We start from the raw sequence: 23,458 nt of genomic DNA on the forward strand, positions 1-23,458 counted from the left end.
TTCATAAGGGATAGTAAACCAAAATGTGAAGCACATTAAAAATAAATTTTTAAATTATATGGATAATCAATACTAGCACCAAAATAAATAAGGAAAATTCTAGTTTTCATAAATTTATTTCATACATGTCCATAAATCGAGTTTTTCATATATTCCCTACCAAAGACAAGGTTGATTACATTATAATTCTACCTCCAATCTATGGCATTCTCTTGTCAGTTATTTATGAATCTGGAAATCACAATTCCTTTGAGAAAAACAGACTTGTATATTAGTTTTTCTATCTTAATTGGCAGTCCATGTTTCAATGCAGATCTTGACATTTTTTACTTACTTTCTAGAAATGGCTTTGTTTCCAGCAATAGTGTTTCTGACAACTGTGCTGCTACAATCTCTACTTGCAGGAGCAAAGGTAAGGTGAATGAGGAAAATCTTTCCAGAAAACTTCAGGCAATTTTATGTAGGATGATGAAGAGCTTTGTTTATAGTGTCTGGTAGATCATGAAATGATACTGATAACTCAGAGCACTTAACCCAATCATCTAGATTAATATCATATATCAGTACATTGGCATCTAGAGTCTATTAGTCTATGTGGCTACATATCCCATGATGTGACTTGTTGAGCTCAAAGTACTCTCAGTGTAATGTCTGAATCATACTTCAGTGATTTAGTACAAAAATTTAAATTAGGGGCTGACGAAGTGGCGCTAGAGGTAAGGTGTCTGCCTTGCAAGCGCTAGCCAAGAAGGACTGCGGTTCGATCCCCGGGCGTCCCATATGGTCCCCCCAAGCCAGGGGCAATTTCTGAGAGCTTAGCCAGAAATTACCCCTGAGCATCAAATGGGTGTGGTGCAAAAACCAAAAAAAATTTTAAAATAAAGTTTTTAAGTTTTGTAAGTAATCAATAATAAAATACTATTGTGTATAATTTGTTAATAATATACTAGGTTGTGAAGCTATTTTGAAAAATTACCTCTGGGTGGTTTAGAACAATAAATTCCTTCTCTTAACTTCATACAAGCAAGAAACCTGAAATATAAGATAACAGTGGTGCTACAATCCAAAATGATTTCCCTATCTCACTAACTACACAAATCCTTAATTTCCTGTGGCTTTATGTGACATCACTTCACTCTGATTCCATGCTCTCTGACTTTTTTCCTTCTGTGTATCCGCTTCCAATTGACCTCATTGGACAAAGGGCCCACTTAGATAATCCATCTGTAAAATTATTTTTCCAGATAAAATAATTTTCTGGGACTTATGATATGGATATATACTTAGGAACCACCACTCATCTCATTACAAAAAAAAAACAACACTCTTGTTTGTGGCCCCCAAACAAAGCAAAAATCAGTGGAGCCAGAGCACAGTAATTAGTATTGCTTGCTTTACATGCAGCCAACTTTCTTTGCACTCAGCCAACCAGGTTCTATGTTCAACATTTCAAATGGCTCCCTGAATCTAAATGATCCTTGAGTACAGAACCAGAAATAACCCCGGAGCACATCCAGGTGTTTCAAAAACAACAGAACAAAAAACAACAACAAAAGAAACAAAATATCCAAGACCTTCTCAGAAAAAACATAGCAGATAATATTTTAGACTATCTTTGGTGAAACATTACTTGAACTTGGTCTAAAGGACTGATTGCTAGCACATGGCACCTCTCATTCCCTTTGAATGTAATGTTGTATTTCTTTATGTCATTCTACTTACACACTGTAAACAAAGATAGCATGTTTGAGCAATTTCATTCACAGATATGTATCCTAAAGCCTAATAGTATATTTATAGAAGTTCAATTAAAAAAAAAAACACTATAGGCATTACCAGTAGAAATTTGATCTACAAAGAAAAAGTAAAAAAGCAGGATATAAGTACTTCATTTTTCCCTCAAAGGTCAAGTTTTGATTCACTTTTGAAATAAAGTCACTTTAGTCATGTTTTTGAAGAAGAGTAGGAAATATCCAGGGGTGCTAGTTTATGCTTACTGAAAAAGCTGGCACCTTTAAAAATTTCATATTTTCATTATTTTCTAATTTAGAAATTATTGACTATATGAACTTTGGGTTTAGTACCTGTTGTATTAATTAATTAACGATGGGGCTGGATGGTGGTGGATGCCATTCAGGCCATGTGGCTCTGCAACCCCCATGTAGCCGGCGGGTTCCAGGTTAGGCGAACGGCGGAATCAGACTCACAAGCAGGCAGACCTTAGGAAGCATTATCTTTATTCAGGCCCTAGCCACCACATGTGTGTGGCCTACTCATAACCTTTCAAGCATACAGCCATTCTAGGCTTGCCCTGTGTCTTATCCTTTTTCAGCCATCTCCCTCAGAGAGCCCAGCAGGGCCAAAAGGCAAAAGACCCTTAATTCCCTGGCTTCCGGATTTATCTACCTATTCCAAGACCCCTCCCAGGAATGGGCCGGGTTTTGCAGGTAAAGTCACACTTATTATCCGGTTCCCAAGACCCCTCCCAGAAATGGGTGGGTCTCAGATAGGTACCCTACAGTACCAATCATTATTTATCCTTGTACTTAAAAACATACAAATAGGCAGGATAAAATGCAAGTTTAGGTAGATAGTGGTAACAAAATTTGGTTATACCTATGTGTCAAATACCTAGAGTGCTTTGAGGAAACTCATTATTAGGAGAAAAGGTAATAGCCTTTCTCAGCTCTCATGGAAAAGTTAACAAAGAACTTATATCTATTTATATTTTATAAAAAAAATCTATCTAGGACCATATACAAATCCACATTCTTGTGTAAATATAGAAAATGATATTGCTTAATTTTTGAGCAAACAATTCACATGTCTCCGGGCCTGAAACTGCTGCCTTCTCTGACTCCCAAATACAAAGATAAACCAAGGATTAAATATGTCATTAATTACATTTCAGTTACTGAGCAAGTCAACAACAGAGCATTGGTTGGTTTTGCTTTACTCAAATTGCCTTGGTTATTTTGTTATATTGTAAACCTGTCTTTTGAATAACTTTGTAAATATTCTTTCCACAATATGTAGAATAATTTACTACAGTTTAATGTACCTTCAGTGGATCAACTCATTCTCCCAATAATACAGACTGAATGAGTAGAGTTTCATTCTCCTCTAAAATGAATCTTGAGCTCTACACTCTGCTTGTGAATAATCTTACTGTTCCTGTAACTTGTTACCTTATTACTAATAATTAAATATTATGTCTAAAAAGAATCAATGTAAAAATTTTCTTGAATCTCGAAATTTGCATTTATGTTTCAAAGCAGTCTTAATTTCTCATACTATGAATTTTATCTCCATTTTCATAGCTTGAATTACCATTTTTATTTTATTTAAAGAAAATGCATCACATAGTTAACAATAATGCATTTGTTTACAGATAAGTGAGAGGAAGTTATTAAAATAGAAAGAAAAATAAGATTAAAAAAGGAGGAAAATAATGAATTCTTTAAAAAAAAAATAAAGGGGCCGGTGAGGTGGTGCTAGAGGTAAGGTGTCTGCCTTGCAAGTGAAGGACTGCGGTTTGTCTGCCAAGGAAGGACTGGGGTTTGATCCCCTGGCATCCCATATGGTCCCCCCAAGCCAGGGGCAATTTCTGAGCGCTTAGCCAAAAGTAATCCCAGAGCATCAAACGGGTGTGGCCAAAAAACAAAATAAATAAATAAATAAATAAATAAATAAATAAATGAAATAAAAAGTATAGTAGGAAGCACTTTTTGTGACTTCAATGAAGTCACTAATACATGGCCAAAGATTTAGTAAGCTTTGTAGTTTTCCGTTCTGTTAAATTGGAGTGTTCCTTTAAAGATGACAGCATCAAACAAATTAAGTTGTCCAGAAATTCAAAGCATTATTACTGATACTGCGGCTATTAAGGGTGTGTTCTCAGCTGCCACGCTGAAGGAAGATGTGGGGGGGAGGATGCCTGCATTCGTTCCAAAAAGCCTTGATGATATTACTGCAAATGCAGTGGGTGTGGTGTATTTGGTCTATATGTATATGGGTGTACCTAAAATTAGGTCATATTGTGTCTGATGAGAATCATAATGGGTGGTAAGGCAGGACATTATCAAAACAGTGATTCTGGGTGATAGGTGCAGCAGGCATAGCCTTGATAGGGTGGGAATTTGGCCTGCCCGTTCCTCCCAAGAGTGCCAGTTTTCTGTGCCCATGATTTTTCACAGCTTGCTTTACATCTTGTTTGAGAAAAGTGAGTCTATGGAGCTAGCCTAGTGCAAACATGGTCATGAACTGCCACTCTTCTGTATGTCACAATTTTGGTTTAGAGTCTGCCTAATACTGGCTTAAACAGAATACTTTTTAAATATTGATCTTTGTTCCCTTCGATGTGCAAATTCATTTATACAATATTGAAAGATGCAAAATAACAACTCAATTTTTCCCCTTAGGATCCATCCTTTTCTTCTTTGTTAACTACTCAAACCCACATTCAAAATGAGATTATCAGTAAACACAACGAATTTAGAAAATCGGTCTCACCACCTGCCAGCAACATGCTAAGGATGGTAAGAGCAGTAACATAAGGGGAGGGGTGTAGATCAGCTAGGGTGAGAGCAGGCCTTTGTTAATTGGTATGTTTTAGGATATTGACTAGCAAATTTTGGTGGAGATCTTATTTTCCTTTAAACTATATTGTGGGAATGATAGGAAATTTTTAATATATCATTATAGTGAAAAAATAAATTTTAATTTAAAGTACTATTACTGGGAAGGGAAATTAAAAGTAAAATTCCCAGGGGTGGAGAGAAAATAAGAATTAAGGTTCTTGCTTAATCCATGCATGCAGCTGACCTATATTCTATCCTTGGAATGGCAGTAGTGATTCTTGAGCACAGATCTTAACACCATATATGAAGCCATTTCATGTTTTTTGTTCTTGTTCACAATATTTTCCAATCTCAATAAATCCCACGATGTAAAGATTATCAGTTCCCTTAGGATCAGTGTTTATACATGGCACAATTCCTGAAAGTTCTTTATCTCCTTTATGAGTAAAATGAATTGCACATGGAATTAGGAATAATCTAGGTCAGTTTATTTTTACTGAAATTTAATTAGAATTCTTCATCTGTTGATCAGTATTTAGAGTCCCACTAATTGTAAAATTCATAGGTGTGACTGCTCTGCTATCATAGATATTATATTAGGTATTTTTCTTTCTTCTTTTTTTTTTAGGTATTTCTCTTGTTAGGCACATTACCAGTGAATTTTCTTTAGTGAAAATTCACATGGAAGCAATAAAAGACATCACATCTCAAGAAAGAGTTTTATAGACGTGACAATTAGATCATACATTTACAAAAGTTTTATTTTATTATATTCTTTTATGTTAGTCCTGGGGTGCTTAAGAGATGTTTCCACATTACTCTTGAGGATCATGCAAAGCTGGGGATTAGAATCAAACCATGTTCTCTCACATGCAAATCATGCACTCTAGATATTTGAGCTTCTCCCCCAGTCCCATGGAAGCTTTATAGTAGTGCAAATTAATCTATTAATCAGATTATAAAGTATATGCTTTAATGGATTTGTCTTCTTATATATTCTTTTTTATGTAATATTTAGGAATGGAGCAGAGAAGTAACAATGAATGCCCAAAAGTGGGCAAACAAGTGCACTTTAGAACACAGTACCCCAGAGGAACGAAAGACAAGTATGCAAATTTATATATTTTTTTAAAACAGAGCCATGAATTAATTTTGAACAAGTAAAATAAAGAAACATTGTATGTTCCATTAGTGGTGCTTAGTGAATAACATCAATTATGGTTTTTTAAACCAAAATGTCTGTATCTAGAGAGAAAATTATATGCAGCATTTTTTGCTTACTGAAACTCGATGTTATTAAAAAATAAGTTCTCAAGTAATATATTTTTTCTAAAATTCTTCATAAATATATAGGTCTTATTCCTTTCTTTCAATAGAAAAAATTACAAATATATGTTGGAAAGTTAACCATACTTTCTGACTCCTACTTTCTGCCCTTTTTGTGTAACTAGTGCTTTGAAATATATTTTGTATTTGCGACATGCATATTTTGTTGAATTATTCTGTTCTTTTTCCTAAAACACTTTATTATTTTTGTTAGAATTAATATTTTGGGGTGTTGATTTATTTTAATGGTTTATTTTTTATAGTTTATTTTGATGGTTTTGTTTATGGTGTCTATAATGAATAAAATAATGCATAACGTCAAAAATGAATACATTAATAAGTCTCATATAAGTTAAAAGGAAAAGGAGACTATAGATGTTATAGGTGGCAAGGGTCTTGCTTTGCACACAGCTGGCCAGGGTTTACTTCTCAGGCACCCCATATAGTCACTGTAACCCACAAAGAATTAACCATGAGCACAGCTTGGTATGCCCCCCCCAAAATAATTGAGAGTAAGTACAATATTTGAATATGTTAATATGTTCAAATGTAATATTTAAATATGTTGTTAAATATTATATATACATAACCAATTTGAAAGAAAATGTACATATTGTTTTAGCAAACAAAAATAGCAGTATTTATCATATACAATTATAACTTATTAAAATGTTTATTATATATACCTTGGATATCTACTAAATACTTTATAAAATGTATTGTTACTGCTACCATAACTATGAAGATGGCTACATTCAATATAAAATCAAAACAAATGGTTTGAATAATTCAATTTTATATTAGAGGGAAAGAGAGATAGTACAGTAAGGAGAGTGTTTACCTTGCACACTGTAAGCCCAGTTTTGATTCCTCAGTATCCCATATATTTCCGTGAGCATTGCCAGAGTGATTCTTGAGTGCAGAAGTAAGACTAACCCCCCGATCACTGCCAGGTGTGGCCTAAAAAATAGTGAAAAAAAAAAAAACACATAAATCTTTATTGGATTTTTAGTATTTTCCCTATTAAAGAATGTACCTAAGAATGTTTTACGTATTTTATTATGCAGATATTTTATCTATAAAAATATAAATATTAAATGAGAGCATAAAAAGATATGGAAAAGTTTCTTAGCTACAGGAAACTATATTTTGATTATTAAGGTTATTTTTAAATTTTATTGTAGTAGATGTAATTAATATGAAATTATTTTCTTTATTTGGGGAATATTTTGCTTAGGGGACACACAGCTGTGCAGAGGACTGACTCTTGGTTCTGAGCTGATGGAACCCTTTGGTAAAGTTGGGGGACCATGTTTAAATTTCCATTTCAGTATTATTGACTATGACTGCAAAGGCCCCTAGAAAATATTCATCTTGCTTGCTTGAAACTTTAGACTTACTATGTGGGATATAAAGTAACAAGGTAAGGGTATAAAAGGGTATAAAATACTTAGAGACAACAGAAACCAAGAACTAGTCTTCATTAGGAGTTTACAACAGGGTACACAGGGACAGGAAAAAATGGGGGAGACATTGGGACAATGATGGAGGGAAGTGGACACTGAAGGAAGGAATGGAGCTGGATTGTGCTATGCATAGAACATGATACACCATGGTGCCTGTTTTAAAATATAAAAACAAAAATTTGGTGAGAAGCTCCACACTCAATGTGTTTCAGCATCACTTTGGAATCATGGAATATTTAGGGAATCAAACTCAATAGACCAAGTGCAACGCATGCATCCTATAAGCTCTACTATCTTTCCTGACCCTAATAACAATTTTGAACCCATAAATGTTCATAATAATGTAAGATTTTGCCTGAGTTATAATTAAGTTAGAAAATAAATTAATTTTTAAAAAGAAACTTCAGTTCTTAAGCAGACAAGCAAGTAAATAGGCAAAGGATCCCATAACAAAGACTTCGTAAGATGTAATAAAACCAAGAGAGTTGAAAGCTTTTTTTGTTTTATGTTATTGAAAAGAGTCTCACTGGCACTGGGTGCCTATGTATATCTAGGAGATACAGAGCCAATTGATATCCTCTACTGAGAGAAATTCCAGCAGGAACAAAGCCAGGAAAGAACTATCAAAGACCGTCAACTATACCCAATTCCACTCTGGCAATCCACATGAGGCAGATTGGGAGCTCCTTTAAAAAAAAAAGCTTATTTAAAACAAAAAATGTCACATTCATTTTGCCTGGGTATATGGTACCCAAGGACATGTCTTCTACATCTTCTGTCTTGAGATGTGTACTATCCTACTTTAATTCAGGTACATATGTTTTTGGAGAAGCCCATGCTCTCTGGTATCCTCTCCCTTCTCTTCCTTAGAATTTCCTAATATAACCTGTTTCTTCTTCACTGTTTTTTTTCCTCCTAAATTTTTATCTAAGAGGGAAGGTAGTGCACCTGAAAGGTCTGGTAAGATCTAGGACAAAAAAATTTTTTTTTTGCCAGAACAATAACTTAGATCACCGCAGCCACTTTCCCGAGTGGTAGTAGTTGAGAAAGAGAAGGCCTTTCTTTTTCTCACTTCATGTAAGTCACCCTGGGACCTCCATGGGCATTGATCAGTTTTATTGATTAATATTTCTCTACCTCTACTATTGGCCCCAGTTCTTAGTTTCCTATTCTGAGTCTATGAATGTTACTATTTTTATACCACATAAGTGAAATTATGCAGTCTGCAAAGAGCTGTCATTTTCTTATTTATGTAACATAACTTCTCAAGTTTTATTCACACTGTCAAATGTTGCAAAATTTCTAGCCATTGTAGAATTTCCTTCCTTTTCTGGATGACTTATATTCCACTAAATGTGTTCACCACATTTGTTTTGCCTTTAAACATTAATCACACTTAATTTTTCCCCTCTTGGTTATCGTTCATATTGTTCAAAGGGACTGTAATGAAAATAAAGGCTGTCTTAAAGATCTTTTGGAAATCACTTTGAGATACATATTTTAATTATTCTGACTTTATATGTGATATAGCCGAATCATATAATACTTATATTTTTAAGGTTTTTTTGTTTTGTTTTGTTTTTGGACCACACCCGGAGGTGCTCAGGGGTTACTCCTGGCTGTCTGCTCAGAAATAGCTCCTGACAGGCACAGGGGACCCTATGGGACACCAGGATTTGAACCAACCACCCTTGGTCCTGGATCCGCTATTTGCAAGGCAAACACCGCTGTGCTATCTCTTCGGGCCCTATTTTTAGGTTTTTGAGAAGGCTCTTACCAATCTCAACAGCAACTAAACCAGTTCAAGTTTTTACTGAGAGTGTAGAACGTTTCTATTTTTTTCACATTTTACAACACTTTTAAAAATTATTATTTTGACAGATCTGAAGTGAGATCTCATTGTAATTTTAATTTGTGTTTTCCTGATAACCTGGGTAGTAATATTGTGCACTTTTTATATCACTGTTGTCCACTTATGTATTTTCTTTGGGAAAATATCTTTTCTAACTCAATGTGAAAAAAATTCTACTTTCTCAGGCAGGCCCAGGATAAAATGAGTCTTTTTATTTTCATTGTATAAAATCTAAAGAGAAGTGAGAGAAATGAGACTAGTGAGACAGATAAATATGTGTTCAAGAGACAACACAGGTTAGAAAAATCAAGCAAGCCAATATGCCTCAAATAACATTTGGGGGAAGATTATACACAATTTCTCCAAATAATCTTGTCCTAGAGTCCCCTGCATACATAAAAAATTAATAGGTATTGTCACAAGCAAAGCCTCAGATCTTTTATAGTCTCATAGACTTTAGGATTTTCAGATTCTTCTGTAATTTCTCTTTTTCTTATGGGTTGACTCCTCTCTGGGAGAGGCCTTGATTTCTGCACCTGCATGGGACCTCAATTCTCTATCCTCAAAGAGTTCAGGATTTGCATCTTTCAAAATAAAACAGGTGGTCTTCATGCCATTGATCTACTTGCAAAAAAAAAATAGTATATAACTATTCTATTCAACTCTTTCTTTTTCCAGGGAAATGTTATAAGCCAGAATTTGGGGTTAAATTTTGTTTGTTGTATTGTTTATTTTTGCTGCCAATGTTTAATTTACTGCTGAAAAAGGAAAATAGGAAGAGATGGCCTGGTAACAACTAACTTAAATCTCATTCTGTTCTTATTAGCCCCAATTAGATCGTGCTAGATTTTGTTAGAATTCCACAGCAGACAAGTCAGAGATGCCAGTTCCTTGAGAAGTCTAGAAAAATTAAGATATTTAATGTTCAAGCCAATTCTTCCATCACTCAGAGAGAAGCAATCCACTGAGATTTTTGCCTGGGAAAGGAGCTATAGTTTCTGGTAATCCAAACCATTATTTATGTCCTCCCCAGGGAATTAAATGTAACTCCTATGAAAATTCCAAAGAACCAACTCATAAGAAAGTTCCAATGTTAGCAAGAAAAGTTACAGCACTTGGACCGTGCCAAGAAATGCTAGAATATTAGACACACCAATGATCTCTTTGCCTTCACAGGAAAAAGACTGATAGGGCCTGGAACAACCTCCTTATTCCCATGTTTCCCATTAAAAGATGGCGACATAGAGGCAGAGGCAGAGATGGCTAATTGAAGTCTTTATTGGGAGGTGCTTCTGGGCTTCTGGGTGAGGTCTGACATACTTCTCCAGAGAGGCTGCCAGAGTCACACCCACCAGTAGCCTAAAGTAGGATTATATAGTTTATATCTGGAGGGGAAAGGCCCGGAAAGAGGTATGTGCTGACATGTTCTTAGCTTAAATATTTCCCATCTTGCCTAGAAGCAGGTCAAGTGGATTTTCCTGGCAGTCCCTATCACTCCTGGTATGGGCTGACATTCTGTTACTCCACTCAGTCAGTCCTTGTAGTTTATATGAAGTCACCCAATGTCTTCAGGTCTAACCAGCCCTTCTGGTGGGGTTGGGAACTGCCTCAATTTTTTACTCTGTAAGCCTTACACCCTGAGCCTGTCAGAAAAATTTCTGAGCAAAGCTCCAGGAGTAACCTATGAGCACAACCTTGCAGTCTCCTTTGACCACAAATTGGAAAAACGAAAGAAAAGAAGAAGGAAGGAAGGAAGGGAGGGAGGGAGGAAGGGAGGAAGAGAGAAGGGAGGAAGGGAGGGAGGAAAAGGAAGGGGAGGAAGGAAAAGGAAAGGAAGGAAGGAAGGAAGGAAGGAAGGAAGGAAGGAAGGAAGGAAGGAAGGAAGGAAGGAAGGAAGGAAGGAAGGAAGGAAGGGGAAGGAAGGAAGAAAGGGGAGGGAAGGAAGGGGAAGGAAGGGGAACGAAGGAAGAAAGGGGAAGGAAGGAAGGAAGGAAGGAAGGAAGGAAGGAAGGAAGGAAGGAAGGAAGGAAGGAAGGGAAGGGAAGGAAAGGAAGGGAAGGAAGGGAAGGGAAGGAAGGGAAGGAAGGGAAGGAAAGAAGGAAGGAAGGAGGGAAGGAAGGGAAGGAAAGAAGGAAGGAAGGAAGGAAGGAAGGAAGGAAGGAAGGAAGGAAGGAAGGAAGGAAGGAAGGAAGGAAAGACAGGGAAGGAAAGGAAGGAAAGACGGGGAAGGAAAGGAAGGAAGGGTAAAGAAAAGTAAAGAAAAACGAAAATGGTGGATGGAAGAGGGATTGAAAGCAAGGGTTTGCTTTGCTTCTTTTGACTTAAATTTGTAAGAGGAGGCTAGGGATTTGCCAGTTCAATATCTAATCTCTCTCCCTCCAGGCAGAGAGAAAGTGCCAAATTATGGCTCCAACTTAGGCTCCAAGAAAAGCCTCCCTTCAATTGTATCCAGACTTTGTGAATCATCTACAAAGATTATCCAGTCTTTTGAGCTGGTAAAATTACTGGCAGTCAAATTAACTTTTGTTCTGACACATTTTTATGGATTTTATTATTTCCTGAAACACATTGTCAAAGAGGATTTCCCCTTTCTGTCAGCCTGCTGCTGCCCAACTCACTAGCTATATCTATGGGCTCTTAGAAAGTTTGGTTCATATGTCCCTAGGGAATAATGAACTATTTATTTTTTGATTTCTCTCTTAATTTTTTATGAATGTTAACTGAATCAGTGTATTGTCTTCAAGGAGAAGAGTCTAGGCTTCCCAGTCAAACTGATTAATGCTGCAAGGGCCTTCCTTCTTGCCTGCCTAAATAAAGCTAGCTTTGTAATATTTCTTATATATTGATCCAAATCTCCTCAACTTTAGGAAACTTAAAAGTGTTCACTTCCCTTTTCCTCTTAGAAAAGGACTTCAGGGAGAAGCAAATAGTGAAGTAAGTTTATCGGTGAAATAAAAAGAGGGAAAGAGATAGATAAAGATAAAACTCAATTGGGGAAAAAAAGAATTCAGATCTAGGTACCCAAGCCAAAGTCAATGACAACAGAATCAAGAGACCCAAATTATAACAAGCTAAACACAATATGGACCTGTTACACTAGTAGTCCAGAGAATTAGAAGTGGATGTTTGGGATACATGCAAGGAACTATTGGAAGTGAGAGGTCAACACTGGTGGTGGGAACGGTCCTAATTCACTGTCACTAAACACCTGAAATACAGCTGTGAAAGACTTGTAATTCACAATGGACTCAATAAATATAAAATAAATAAAAACTCAAAAGAGAAAGTGGGCTTCTTCAGAATGGAGAAAAGCCCAAAGTACTATTTGGGGGAAAGATAAATATGAATACTTTCCCATAACCATCTTTGTCCCAAATTCTTGACATAAGGTGTTAATATTTTTGCTTTTGTTTTCTTTCTTCTTCCTTCTTCTTTTCTTTTTCTTTTTACAGAAAAGATTTAAACTTCTGGTGGTCCATTCTAGAATATTAGCACAAGCTTTGTCAGTACATTCCTGGTTGCTTTCCTCTTAGGAATCCTTTTGTGCTTGAGTCTATAATTTTGCATCTCAGTGTCTTTCTGAGCTCAGGTGGAGCTTTTATATCAAGGCCTTCATACTTTAGGGCTAGCAGACTTTTTTTTTCCCAAAATATATTACTAGAACCCATCTATATCCTTGTTTACAACACTTGATAATGCTAAGAACATATAAGACAAATTGATTATGAAAAAATATGATAAATTGATACTAAAGATGGTTTTTAAAGAATAAGGTCCTCTCATGGCATATATATAGATGATATATATACATATATATATGTGTGTATCTATGTCTGTGTGCATGTGTGTGCATATATATATATGCGCAAAAGAAAACTACTTTAAATAAGATGAAATTTTGCAGTTCACTGAAACTTGGGTGACACTGGAGAGTGATCATGTTAAGCAACATGTATAAGACGAAGGACAAGTACAAAATAATCTCACTCTTACCTGGAGTGTAAAAAAAAAAATAGAAAACCGCTTCGAAGAACAAATATTGAATCTCGTATAGAGTGTAACATCATCAACGATCAATAAAAACAAAGTCAGGAAGACTTAATAGAGAGGTCGTCACTATGTACAGAGGGCAATTATATAGAGATCATAATCAACAACATTTTTATAGTTTCTCCCAATCTTTTTAGTATTATTGCTCATGTCAGGTGCAGTATGTTAGGGAAAATTCCAAGTGTTATAACTGATGACTGTAGTTAAAAACATGGAGCACACACCTTTTTTTTTTTCTTCCCTACAGGAGCACACACCCTGTTTTCCCAAAATAGGACACATGCCCTGATTTCCCATAAACACACAACTCACACCCTACTTGCCCCTGGCCTACATATGTGTGTCTGTGTGTATATAGGTACACAAGATAAAACTACTCTCAATAATATGAAATTTTATATGACCTATATATTTACATATGACCTATATATGTGTGTATTTATGGAATATATATATTCCATCTTCCTAGAATAAAGAATTTTTATCTCCCACACACACACACACATACCAAGTGGCTTGTGAATAATTTTGAATATGTAAGCTCTCTGCTTGCCCAAAATTGGACCTCATCAATGAGACTTACATATGGGGAATGGAAGTACTTTTTGTAACATTTTAATCAATAATGGCAATAACTCATATGTTGACATAGATTATTTCTTTTTTCAGTGCTTTATTACTTTCCTTATAAATTATGTTTCTTTTTAGATAGAAAATGTGGTGAGAACCTCTATATGGCAAGTAACCCTACTGTATGGTCAGAAGCAATTCAAAACTGGCGCGATGAATGTGAAAACTTTGAATATGGTGTAGGGCCAAAACGTCCTGGAGCAGTAGTTGGACATTACACTCAGGTAAGGGCAACAAATAAAAATACTTTTGCCCTAAGTCTTAAATGCAGAAAGTTTCTTAAATTATGAGAGACTCCAATGCTTTCTTTGGGAGAAGCTGATTAGGTAGAAGATAGTCCAGAAAAATTAGCTGCGAAAACATGCTGTTTTTTTTCAAACATTACAAATTATATAGTGAGTATAAACAAAAATTTTATGATTTTAAAATACATAACTTAATTTTAATAATTTTGTTTAGTATTTCCCTAGATTATATAGCTATTATATAATTATAATTTGTTATTAATTTTTCTATTTGCTATTTTGCTCCATTAATATTTTCTTCTTTACTCCCTTATAACTTTATAGCTTGTTTGGTATTCATCTTACCTTGTTGGATGTGGAGTTGCCTATTGTCCTAATCAAAAGGATCTAAAATATTTCTATGTCTGCCAATACTGTCCTTCGTAAGTATATACTCTGGATATTATTACTGTACTATCTTTTATTTTTATTCATTTTATTTGTTTATTTTTCTTATATCTCAAAAATGAGTAAGATTATTCTACATCTGTCCCTTTCTATCTGACTCATTTCACTCAGCTTTATACTCTCCATATCTATGTAAAATTCAAGCAAATTCCATGACTTTATTTTTCCCAACAACTGCATAGTACCACTATTTCTTTAGCCAGTTATCTGTTCTTGGGCACTTGAGCTGTTTCCAGATTCTGCCTATTCTAAACAATACTGAGATGAACCATAAGAATGCAGAGGCTTTTTCTGCATGGTGTTTTGGGGTTCCTAAGATATACCCCTAAGAGTACTGAATCATAAATATGATGAGAGGACCAGTTCCAAACTAGAAAGCTTGCCACAAAGGTTGGTGAGTGCAGTTAGGGTAGGGAACAGTTTACTGTGACAATGATAATTAGAACTGACTACTCTAGGTGCTGGAGTAGTGGCATAGCGATAGGGCCTTTGCCTTGCATGTGGCTGACCTAGAACGGACTTCAGTTCGATCCCTGGTGTCCCAAATGGTCCCCGCGAGCCAGGAGCGATTTCTGAGTGCATAGCCAGGTGTAACTGCGCATCACCAGGTGTGGTCCCAAAAGAAAACAAAACAGAACAAAAAAAAAAAAAAAAAAAAACCAAAAGAACTGACCACTCTAGACAAGAATTGGGCGCTGAAAGGGGATAAAGTGATATGTATGATAAGCCTTTATTGACAATTATGCAAACCACAGTGTCTAAAAGGAAAAGGAGAGAGAGAAGTAAAATGTCTTCCCCAGAGGCAGGTTGGGTATATGAGAGGGATACTGGGGACATTAGTGGTAGGAAATGTGCATTGGTGAAGTGTGGTATGCATTCTATGATGGAAACACATGAAGTAATTACATATTAGAATTGCCATCTTCATTTAGTAATAAATAATTGTCTTGTTAATGCGATTTCAGGGAAGGAAGAAATAAACATTTGAAGCTGTATTTTTAAAGTGAGATATTTTCAGTTTATCAGAAACCAAGTTCTCAGTTTCAAAATATTACATATAAAACTGTCCACTAATATAAGTAATATAATCTTCCTGTTGTTTTTCCCTATGATTCTAGGTCATTCCATGAGTACATAAAGTATGAATTTTTTAATATTTTATATTACCATATCTCAAATTTAAATAAATTGACTTTTTAAATTTTTAATGTTCTTTTTTATTTTAATCAAAGTGGTTTACAAATCTGTCACAGTAATATTTTAGGTACATAGTGACATTGAATCAGGGGCATTCCCATCACCAATGTTGTCCGCCCTCCACCCCTGTTCCCAGCCTGCATCCCATAAACCCCTTTTTTACCCCCGAGGCTGCTAGTATAAGTGGTCCTCTCAGTGTCTAGTATGTTGTAAATTGGGTATCAATTTTGTTGTAGTTGGCTTTGGATTTGGTGTTTAAGCTTGATCATAATTTATTTCTACTTAATGTTCATACTATTGTTTGGTCTTGGTACCCTCAATTATTTCCCCCTTCATTTGTGAGGTGGAACAAGATGGTTCAAGTTGTGTGGTTCTGTTTGAAGGAAAGAGAAAAAAAAATAAAATAAAATGGGGCAAAAATCAAGCAAGCAAAAAATGGAAGGAGTCCTTCTAGAGACTTTATCTATCAATTTAAGAGCAGAAAGGGATAAGTAGAAAAATATAACAATAAAAAATAAAAGATAAAAAAAATCAAACAAAAATACTCTTAGGTCATGGGAATTCCCTTTTTAATCTCAATATTTACTGTGTCTATGCAAGAAAAAAAAGAGAAGCACAAATTAATTTCTTTAGTTTTATTATTGTTGTTGTTGTTGTTTTTGTTGTTTGTTTTTTTGTGCTTTGTTTTGTTTTTATTTCAGGACCGTGGTTATTGTGTGGCTGTTGTCTATATTGCTGTGGTGCTTTATGAGTTTTTCGTTTGATTTTTTTACTTTTTTCATGTGGACCCAATTTAGATTCTAGGTGACTAGACAGCGATTGTCCAACCCCGAACCCAACACCTCAGACATAGAACTGACATAGCTCTCTGCCACAGCTCCAAGAACCAATCTCTCTCTGGGACATTCCTAATAATTTGAGTTTTAAGTGAGGGATAGCAGTGGAGTGGCAAATAGAATTGGCATTTGAGATTCCAGCACTTCATTCTAAAATATTTCTATTTTTTATCTTAAAAGTCTCTGGCATTATTACTAGTAGAAATTATTTAACCACTTATATATGATTCATACACTCATTCTTCGGCTTGCAAAGTGTTCCTAAGAGTTATATAGCTTAGGAGTCAGACAAATACAGTACTGTATTTGTTTACAGATTTTTTAAAATAAAACTTCCTTATGTAACATCCCTTGAGATATTGAAATGTAGCAATGAGGATTCTCTTTCACTAATCAATACATTTACTTATTTTCGATAAATCGTATGGATGTACTAAAGATATATGCTTAAAATTCACACCGAAATCACTGCTCCTAAAGGAATTATTTTGAGTCAGATAATACATAAATAACAGTTTTCCATGTCATCTTTTTGTAAGCATTTATTAGGATTTAATAGAGTTGAAATGTCCTAGGAATGCACACTTATCGACTAACTCTGGGAAGGGAGACATATTGTACAAAACATCTAAAGGAAATTTTGAAGTGAATACTGGGTGAAAACAGGGTAAGAACTTCTAGAACACTTTTATGTCTATTTTATAATTTTATAAGATACACATATATACTATGTACTTGATAGAAAGATAAAATTCTAATACTTTGTCTCATACCTTGGACCAACACAATATTATTGGTATATGGATTCTTGGGCACTTTTTAATCAATTGAATGACTAATAGGATAAAAATCAATAATGAGATCACTGTAGGATGACTGTATATTATTAATTAATGTGACGTATATTGGAGCTTATCAAAACACTTTTAATATTAACATTTCTTTTTGGTAAACCTAAAAATATTACACTGACTGGAGCGATAGCATGGTTGGTATAAGGTGCTTGCTTTGCATGTGTCTGACCCTGATTAAATATTTGCATAATATAATGTATGTTCCCTGAGGATCACCAGGAATGATTACTCAGGAATGATCTAAGTACAGAGCCATTTGATAAGCCTGTGAACATGCATGTATGGCCCCCTCAAAAAAAACCAAATAAAAATAAAATGAAGAAATTATCTTACCTTCTGAAACTTACAAAGCTTCTTTATTCATCTATCACACAAATGAAAACACATATGAAAACACATTCACCTATCACACAAATGAAAAATAAATATTACTTCCACCTGAAAATTTGAAAAAATATAAATATCTTTGCCTTATTTTTCTAGTTTATTTAAGATGACAGGGTTAATTTATCATCTTTCAAATAAAATGATCATTACACTGAATATTATTTTCTAAATCTTCAACTCCCTAAGATCTATCCCACAAGATAGAGGTATATATAGAGTATATTCCTAATCAGCAGTTTGGCTGCACTGTTTTACCAATTTGACCAAGTTTACGAGGAATTGAAAACAGGTTTCACTATTATAATATATTCAGAATATCATGTTTTGCTTTCTTTTCTTTTCAGAATATTAATTTTTATTTCTAAAATTCACTTTAAACACTGGTTTACAAGGTTGTTTAAAATACTTTTTGCCAATGTTTATAATACTTTTTCCCCAAAGTTACTAATTATTCATAATTGAGTTTCAGTCATATGGTTTACAAAATCATTCACCAATGCACATTTCCTGCCGCCAATGTCCCCAGTTTCCTCCTCCCCTACACTCTGGGCAGACTTTGTTTTTTCTATGTGCCTCTGCTCTGTGTGTTTCTCTTTCTCTCTTTCTCCCCCTTTTTTCCCTGTTAGATATTGTGTTTGCAATATTCTTACTCAAGGAGAATCATGCATATCACATTAATCACCTTTCAATACCCAGTTCTTGTCCTGAGTGATCATTTTCAATTAGATTGTCTTAGTGGTCCATTTTCTGCCATAATTGCACTTCCCTGCTATTTGTAATAAGTTTCCTACCATGGACTGATCCTCCTGCCCCTCGTCTTTATTGTCTTTGGATATAATTACCATACTATATTTTATAATATATATCACAGGGACAGTGTAGGGCGATTGCCTTGCACACACAGATGACCCAGGAAGGACCATGGTTCAGGACCATGGTTCAACAGTCCCATATGGTCCCAGAGCCAGGAGCAATTTCTGAGATCATAACCAGGAGTAACCCCTGAGTGTCACTTGATGTGGCCCCAAAACAAAACAAAACAAACAAATAAAATATATTCCACAAATGTATGCTCATAACTTTAGACTATAACAATGCTATAAGAAAATACTTTTATGCCCCCTGTTCAGCCATAAATGTGCTACTGTCCATTAAATGGTGAAGTGTCAATTATGAGGTGCACCTTGTAACTGCCATAAAAGGGCAATTGGGCTGAGGATATATAAGGCTAGGCAGAAGTGCTCTCTCCCTCTCTCCCTTTACCTCTCCCTCTTCCTCTCCCCCTTTCTCCTTCTCCCTCTCTCCCTCTCCCTCACTTCCCTCTCCCCACTCCCTCTCTCTCTTCCTCTCTTACTCCTTCCTCTCTCCCTCTTTCTCTCTCTCCCTCCCTCCCTCCCTCTCTCCCTCTCTCCCTCTCTCCCTCCCTCTCTCCCTCCCTCTCTCCCTCCCTCTCTCCCTCCCTCTCCTTCCCTCCCTCTCTCCTCTCCCTTCCTCTCTCCCTCCCTCCCTCTCTCCTCTTCTTCTCTCTCTCCCTCTCTCCTCTTCTCTCTCTTCCTCCCTCTCCCTCTCTCCTCTCCCTTTCTCCTTCTCTCGCTTGTACCCTTAGCCCCTAGGTTGCTGGCTGTAAGGTACCTGCTTTTCCTCTCCCTTAATTAAACCCTGTTTATAACCCTCTCCCATTGGGGTTTTGTTTGGGCCTGACAGTTTGGTCAGAGCAATAGGACCATGTATGAAGTAATATTTAATTAGTGCTTTATTGGTATTGTGTATTGAGATTTACAATATTTCAGTTGCGTTGAAATAACTAAGATATAGTAGTAATGTGTATCTATCAATTGATCTAGCCCTTGTCATTAGAGCAAAACTAGCGAACAGTGTGAAAAATATTTGACATTTTGAATTTTAAATTTCAGTGGGAATAATGTGAGTAAAAAGAACACACCTTACCTCACAGGAACACCTTGTGCCAGTTGCCCTAATCATTGTGAAGATGGACTATGCAGTAAGTTTGAAATGGTTCTTTGGGTATTATAATAAAGTTGATCATTTTGTTCCTTTTTTAAAGAAACATTCTAAAATATAAAAAAAGCATAGCTCAATAGGCTGACTACATGCTTTATTTGTAGGAGGTCCCAATTTGATACCAGGTACTACATGATTCCCACATGAATTAAAAGGAAAGCATTATTAAGCACAGATCTCAGAGTTGTACCCAAAATAGGATCCAAAATAACGCTAGCAAAAGAAATTTTCTAAAATAATGTATTTTTTTTTTTTTTGGTTTTTGGGCCACACCCTGTGACGCTCAGGGGTTACTCCTGGCTATGCGCTCAGAAGTTGCTCCTGGCTTCTTGGGGGACCATATGGGGCACCGGGGGATCGAACCGCGGTCCGTCCTAGGCTAGCGCAGGCACCTTACCTCCAGCGCCACCGCCCGGCCCCCTAAAATAATATATTTTAATAATGTCTTCATGACCAAGGTTAAAATATTTAACAAAGTTGCCACATAGTAAAATTTTTAACACTTCAGCAATCAATATATAATTTGTGATGAAAAGATTCTATGAAACAAAAAAAAACTTCCAGCAATATTTTTATGATTGTACACAGTAGAAAAATATTAAATACACATTTCTAGGAAACATTTTGTCTAAGCTACTATCATTATGGCATTTCAAAAGAATCAAAATGAGTAAATTTAAAGATTTGGAGTTCCACATTGTTTACTCAATGTAGGTAATCAAACTAAATGTTAATTTCCTTTAGTGTGTGTTTAGTATGCTGATTTACCTTCTTGTTTTATTTTGGTGTGGTGCCATTCCCAGTTATGCTCAGGCCTTACATATTCCTGGCTCTGTGCTCCGGGTTCACTCCTAGCAGGACATGGGATCATATGAGATGTTATGCCAAATATGAGCAAGGAAAATACCCTAGCCAATATACTACCTCTTCAGAATCCTGATTACTTAACTTTTTAAATCTTCTTTGGTTTTATTTAAGGCATCATGATTAACAAACTTTTTTAAAAGTTTGATTGACATGATAGTATGCACATTGCTAATGACAAAATCTGGTAAGCAAATAGCATTATTTTAGCCACCACTAAAAAATAAAATGAATGAAAAGCACTGGACAGAGTTGAGAATCAAGAAATAGAATGATGGGTGATTATTGCCGATGCTAACCAGAAGTAAAAACATTGTTAAAATTAATTCATTCTGGTCTGAATGACTGAGTAGTCAGAGAATCATTTGTTTACAATTATTGGATTGGTATGGGGAGACCATATGCAAGAATTTCCACTTTCTGGTAGTATTATAAATTTAGTTTAAGATTTATTTTGAACTATGTGGGTCCGGCAGTAAGGATTATTAAAAAGAAAAATCAGAAAGAAAAGGGGACTATGTGACTCTTGTTTTATACTTCACACAGTAACCATTGACTATAGTATTGCTGTACATAGAATTACATGATAACTTACGTTTTCTGGAATATGTGTATTACAAATGGCCACCGTTTTCTTAAGTTACCTTTGACCATTTGGATTGCACCTTGTAAAAATTAAGAAACTGAAATTTGTAACTCTCAAATTCATAGTAATTTAATTAGTTTTATATAACTAATTGTAATCATTATAACTTTTAAAGATGCAGAAATATTTATTTATAAAAATTCCTTTTGTTAAGGAGAAAAAGGAAGTCAGCTAATTTTAGAAATATTAACATGTTCAAAATTAAAAAGTGATGAATTCAGTTTTCTCAGTGAAAGCACTCATATTCTCCAAGAATTAAAAGGCTTTTCATAATGTAAGTTATGTTTTGTAATAGCTGTACAATTCTAGCACCCTTAATCACATGAGTTGTATGGATTGTTTTATACTGAGGAAAATTATAACAAGTTAATCTGTCTTGTTACAGCCAATAGTTGTGAATATGAAGATCTACTTAATAACTGTGATTCCTTGAAGACAACAGCTGGTTGTGAACATGAACTACTCAAGGAAAAGTGCAAAGCTACTTGCCTATGTGAAAACAAAATCTACTAAAATTATCAACATGCATTGAATATGGAGATCTGCCTTGTAACATATTCCTTGAAGACAATAGCAAGCTGTGAACATGAATTTTTCTACAAGTGTGAAAATACTTGCCTATCTGAAAACAAAATTTACTGAAAGGACTAATATGCAAGACTAAGTTGAGAGGGCTGAGTAAGTTAATTTAGGCATACCAGAAGTGAAATTATAGGCATGTTATTTACAGATTTTATTCCAAACAGTAATTTGTCTTTAATCTCATGGATAACCACAAAAATCTTTTCATACAATGATCTATAAAGGTAACATAGCCTATGTTAACTTTGGATTTTGATAAAAAAATATCTAGTACTTTAAATTCAATGAATTGAATAAAGTTGAAGGTTTTAAAAGATGTGTAGTAATTAATTCACGAAATTTTTATACTAAAATGAGAATACATAATTCCTGAGATAACATGCAAAAAAAAGAGAAATAAGTTTTTCATGGCTAGTACATGATTTTTACCACTGTATAATGCATTCAGGCTGCCTCTACCTTTGTCGTATGGCCTCTATTTTAAGTAAAATTATTCAGCTTTCAGAATAAACCTATTATTTTAAATATTATTAAACTGCATTTTAAATTATTTTAATATTAAAAATTAATATTGTGGGACTAGCGAGGTGGCGCTAGAGGTAAAGTGTCTGCCTTGCAAGCGCTAGCCAAGGAAGGACCGCAGTTCAATCCCCCCAGCGTCCCATATGGTTCCCCCAAGCCAGGGGCAATTCCTGAGCACTTAGCCAGGAGTAACCACTGAGCATCAAATGGTTGTGGCCCGAAAAAACAAAAAATATTAATATTGTAATTATTACTTTATGTTGATAATTATCACTAGTTACTATTCACATAACTATACAGAACAAAATTTTCAAAAATTAGCCTAAGTATGAATCAAAAAAATAAGTAAGTACTATTTTTACTTGATATTATCCTTTAGATATTTTTTTCCTCTCTATAATTTGGTTCATAGAAATCTAGTAAAAATATTTATGTATGATGTAAAAACCATAAATCATTACACTAGACTTGATAAAATGAATAAAATTATGTATTAAAATGATGTTAAAAGGATAAAATGGCAAGTTACAATTATGAAGAATTATGAAACATATTAGAAATGATATTATAGGCATCTAAGAAAAAGACTATTCCATGTGTATATAAGCATAAGATGACTTAAAACTCAATAAAATACCTCATACAAATTACCAAAAACCTTGAAAAGATGCCACCAAATATATATATATATGTATATATATACATAAATACATACACAGATGGGAAATGAGAATATAAAAGGTTGATTATCATTAGTAATTTTAGAAATACAAATTAAAAGCACTATGAGATGGTGCTTACCCAAAATCTAGAATAAAAATAAAAGGACTGATTACACAAAATATAATAAAGGATCTTAATTTATTGCATACTCTTTTTGAAAAAGTAAATGGAAATAAACTTTAGATAACCTTCAAAAATGCTTTAAACATTCAGGCTGCATGTATATGTC

The 23,458-nt window shown here is 34.9% G+C and overlaps 1 protein-coding gene across 1 annotated transcript; it reads left to right on the forward strand.

Annotated features, from left to right (window-relative positions):
• The first annotated feature begins 343 nt into the window (after positions 1-343).
• CRISP2 (cysteine rich secretory protein 2) lies at positions 344-21,915 on the forward strand. The gene is made up of 7 exons (XM_049765433.1): positions 344-412; positions 4,422-4,538; positions 5,599-5,686; positions 13,983-14,128; positions 14,474-14,571; positions 19,784-19,872; positions 21,788-21,915. The coding sequence occupies exons 1-7, from the start codon at positions 344-346 to the stop codon at positions 21,913-21,915; spliced, it is 735 nt and encodes a 244-aa protein (XP_049621390.1).
• Positions 21,916-23,458: the final 1,543 nt, after the last annotated feature.

Source organism: Suncus etruscus, chromosome 18 (genome assembly GCF_024139225.1).
Source record: "Suncus etruscus isolate mSunEtr1 chromosome 18, mSunEtr1.pri.cur, whole genome shotgun sequence".
Taxonomy (NCBI): Eukaryota; Metazoa; Chordata; class Mammalia; order Eulipotyphla; family Soricidae; genus Suncus; species Suncus etruscus.

Excerpts from the sequence above, each read along its gene's own strand:
- CRISP2 (XM_049765433.1), top strand. The coding sequence starts at position 344 with ATGGCTTTGTTTCCAGCAATAGTGTTTCTGACAACTGTGCTGCTACAA. Across the intron at positions 4,539-5,598 it reads CCAGCAACATGCTAAGGATG|GAATGGAGCAGAGAAGTAAC; the intron begins GTAAGAGCAGTA and ends TGTAATATTTAG. Across the intron at positions 14,572-19,783 it reads GTCTGCCAATACTGTCCTTC|TGGGAATAATGTGAGTAAAA; the intron begins GTAAGTATATAC and ends TTTAAATTTCAG.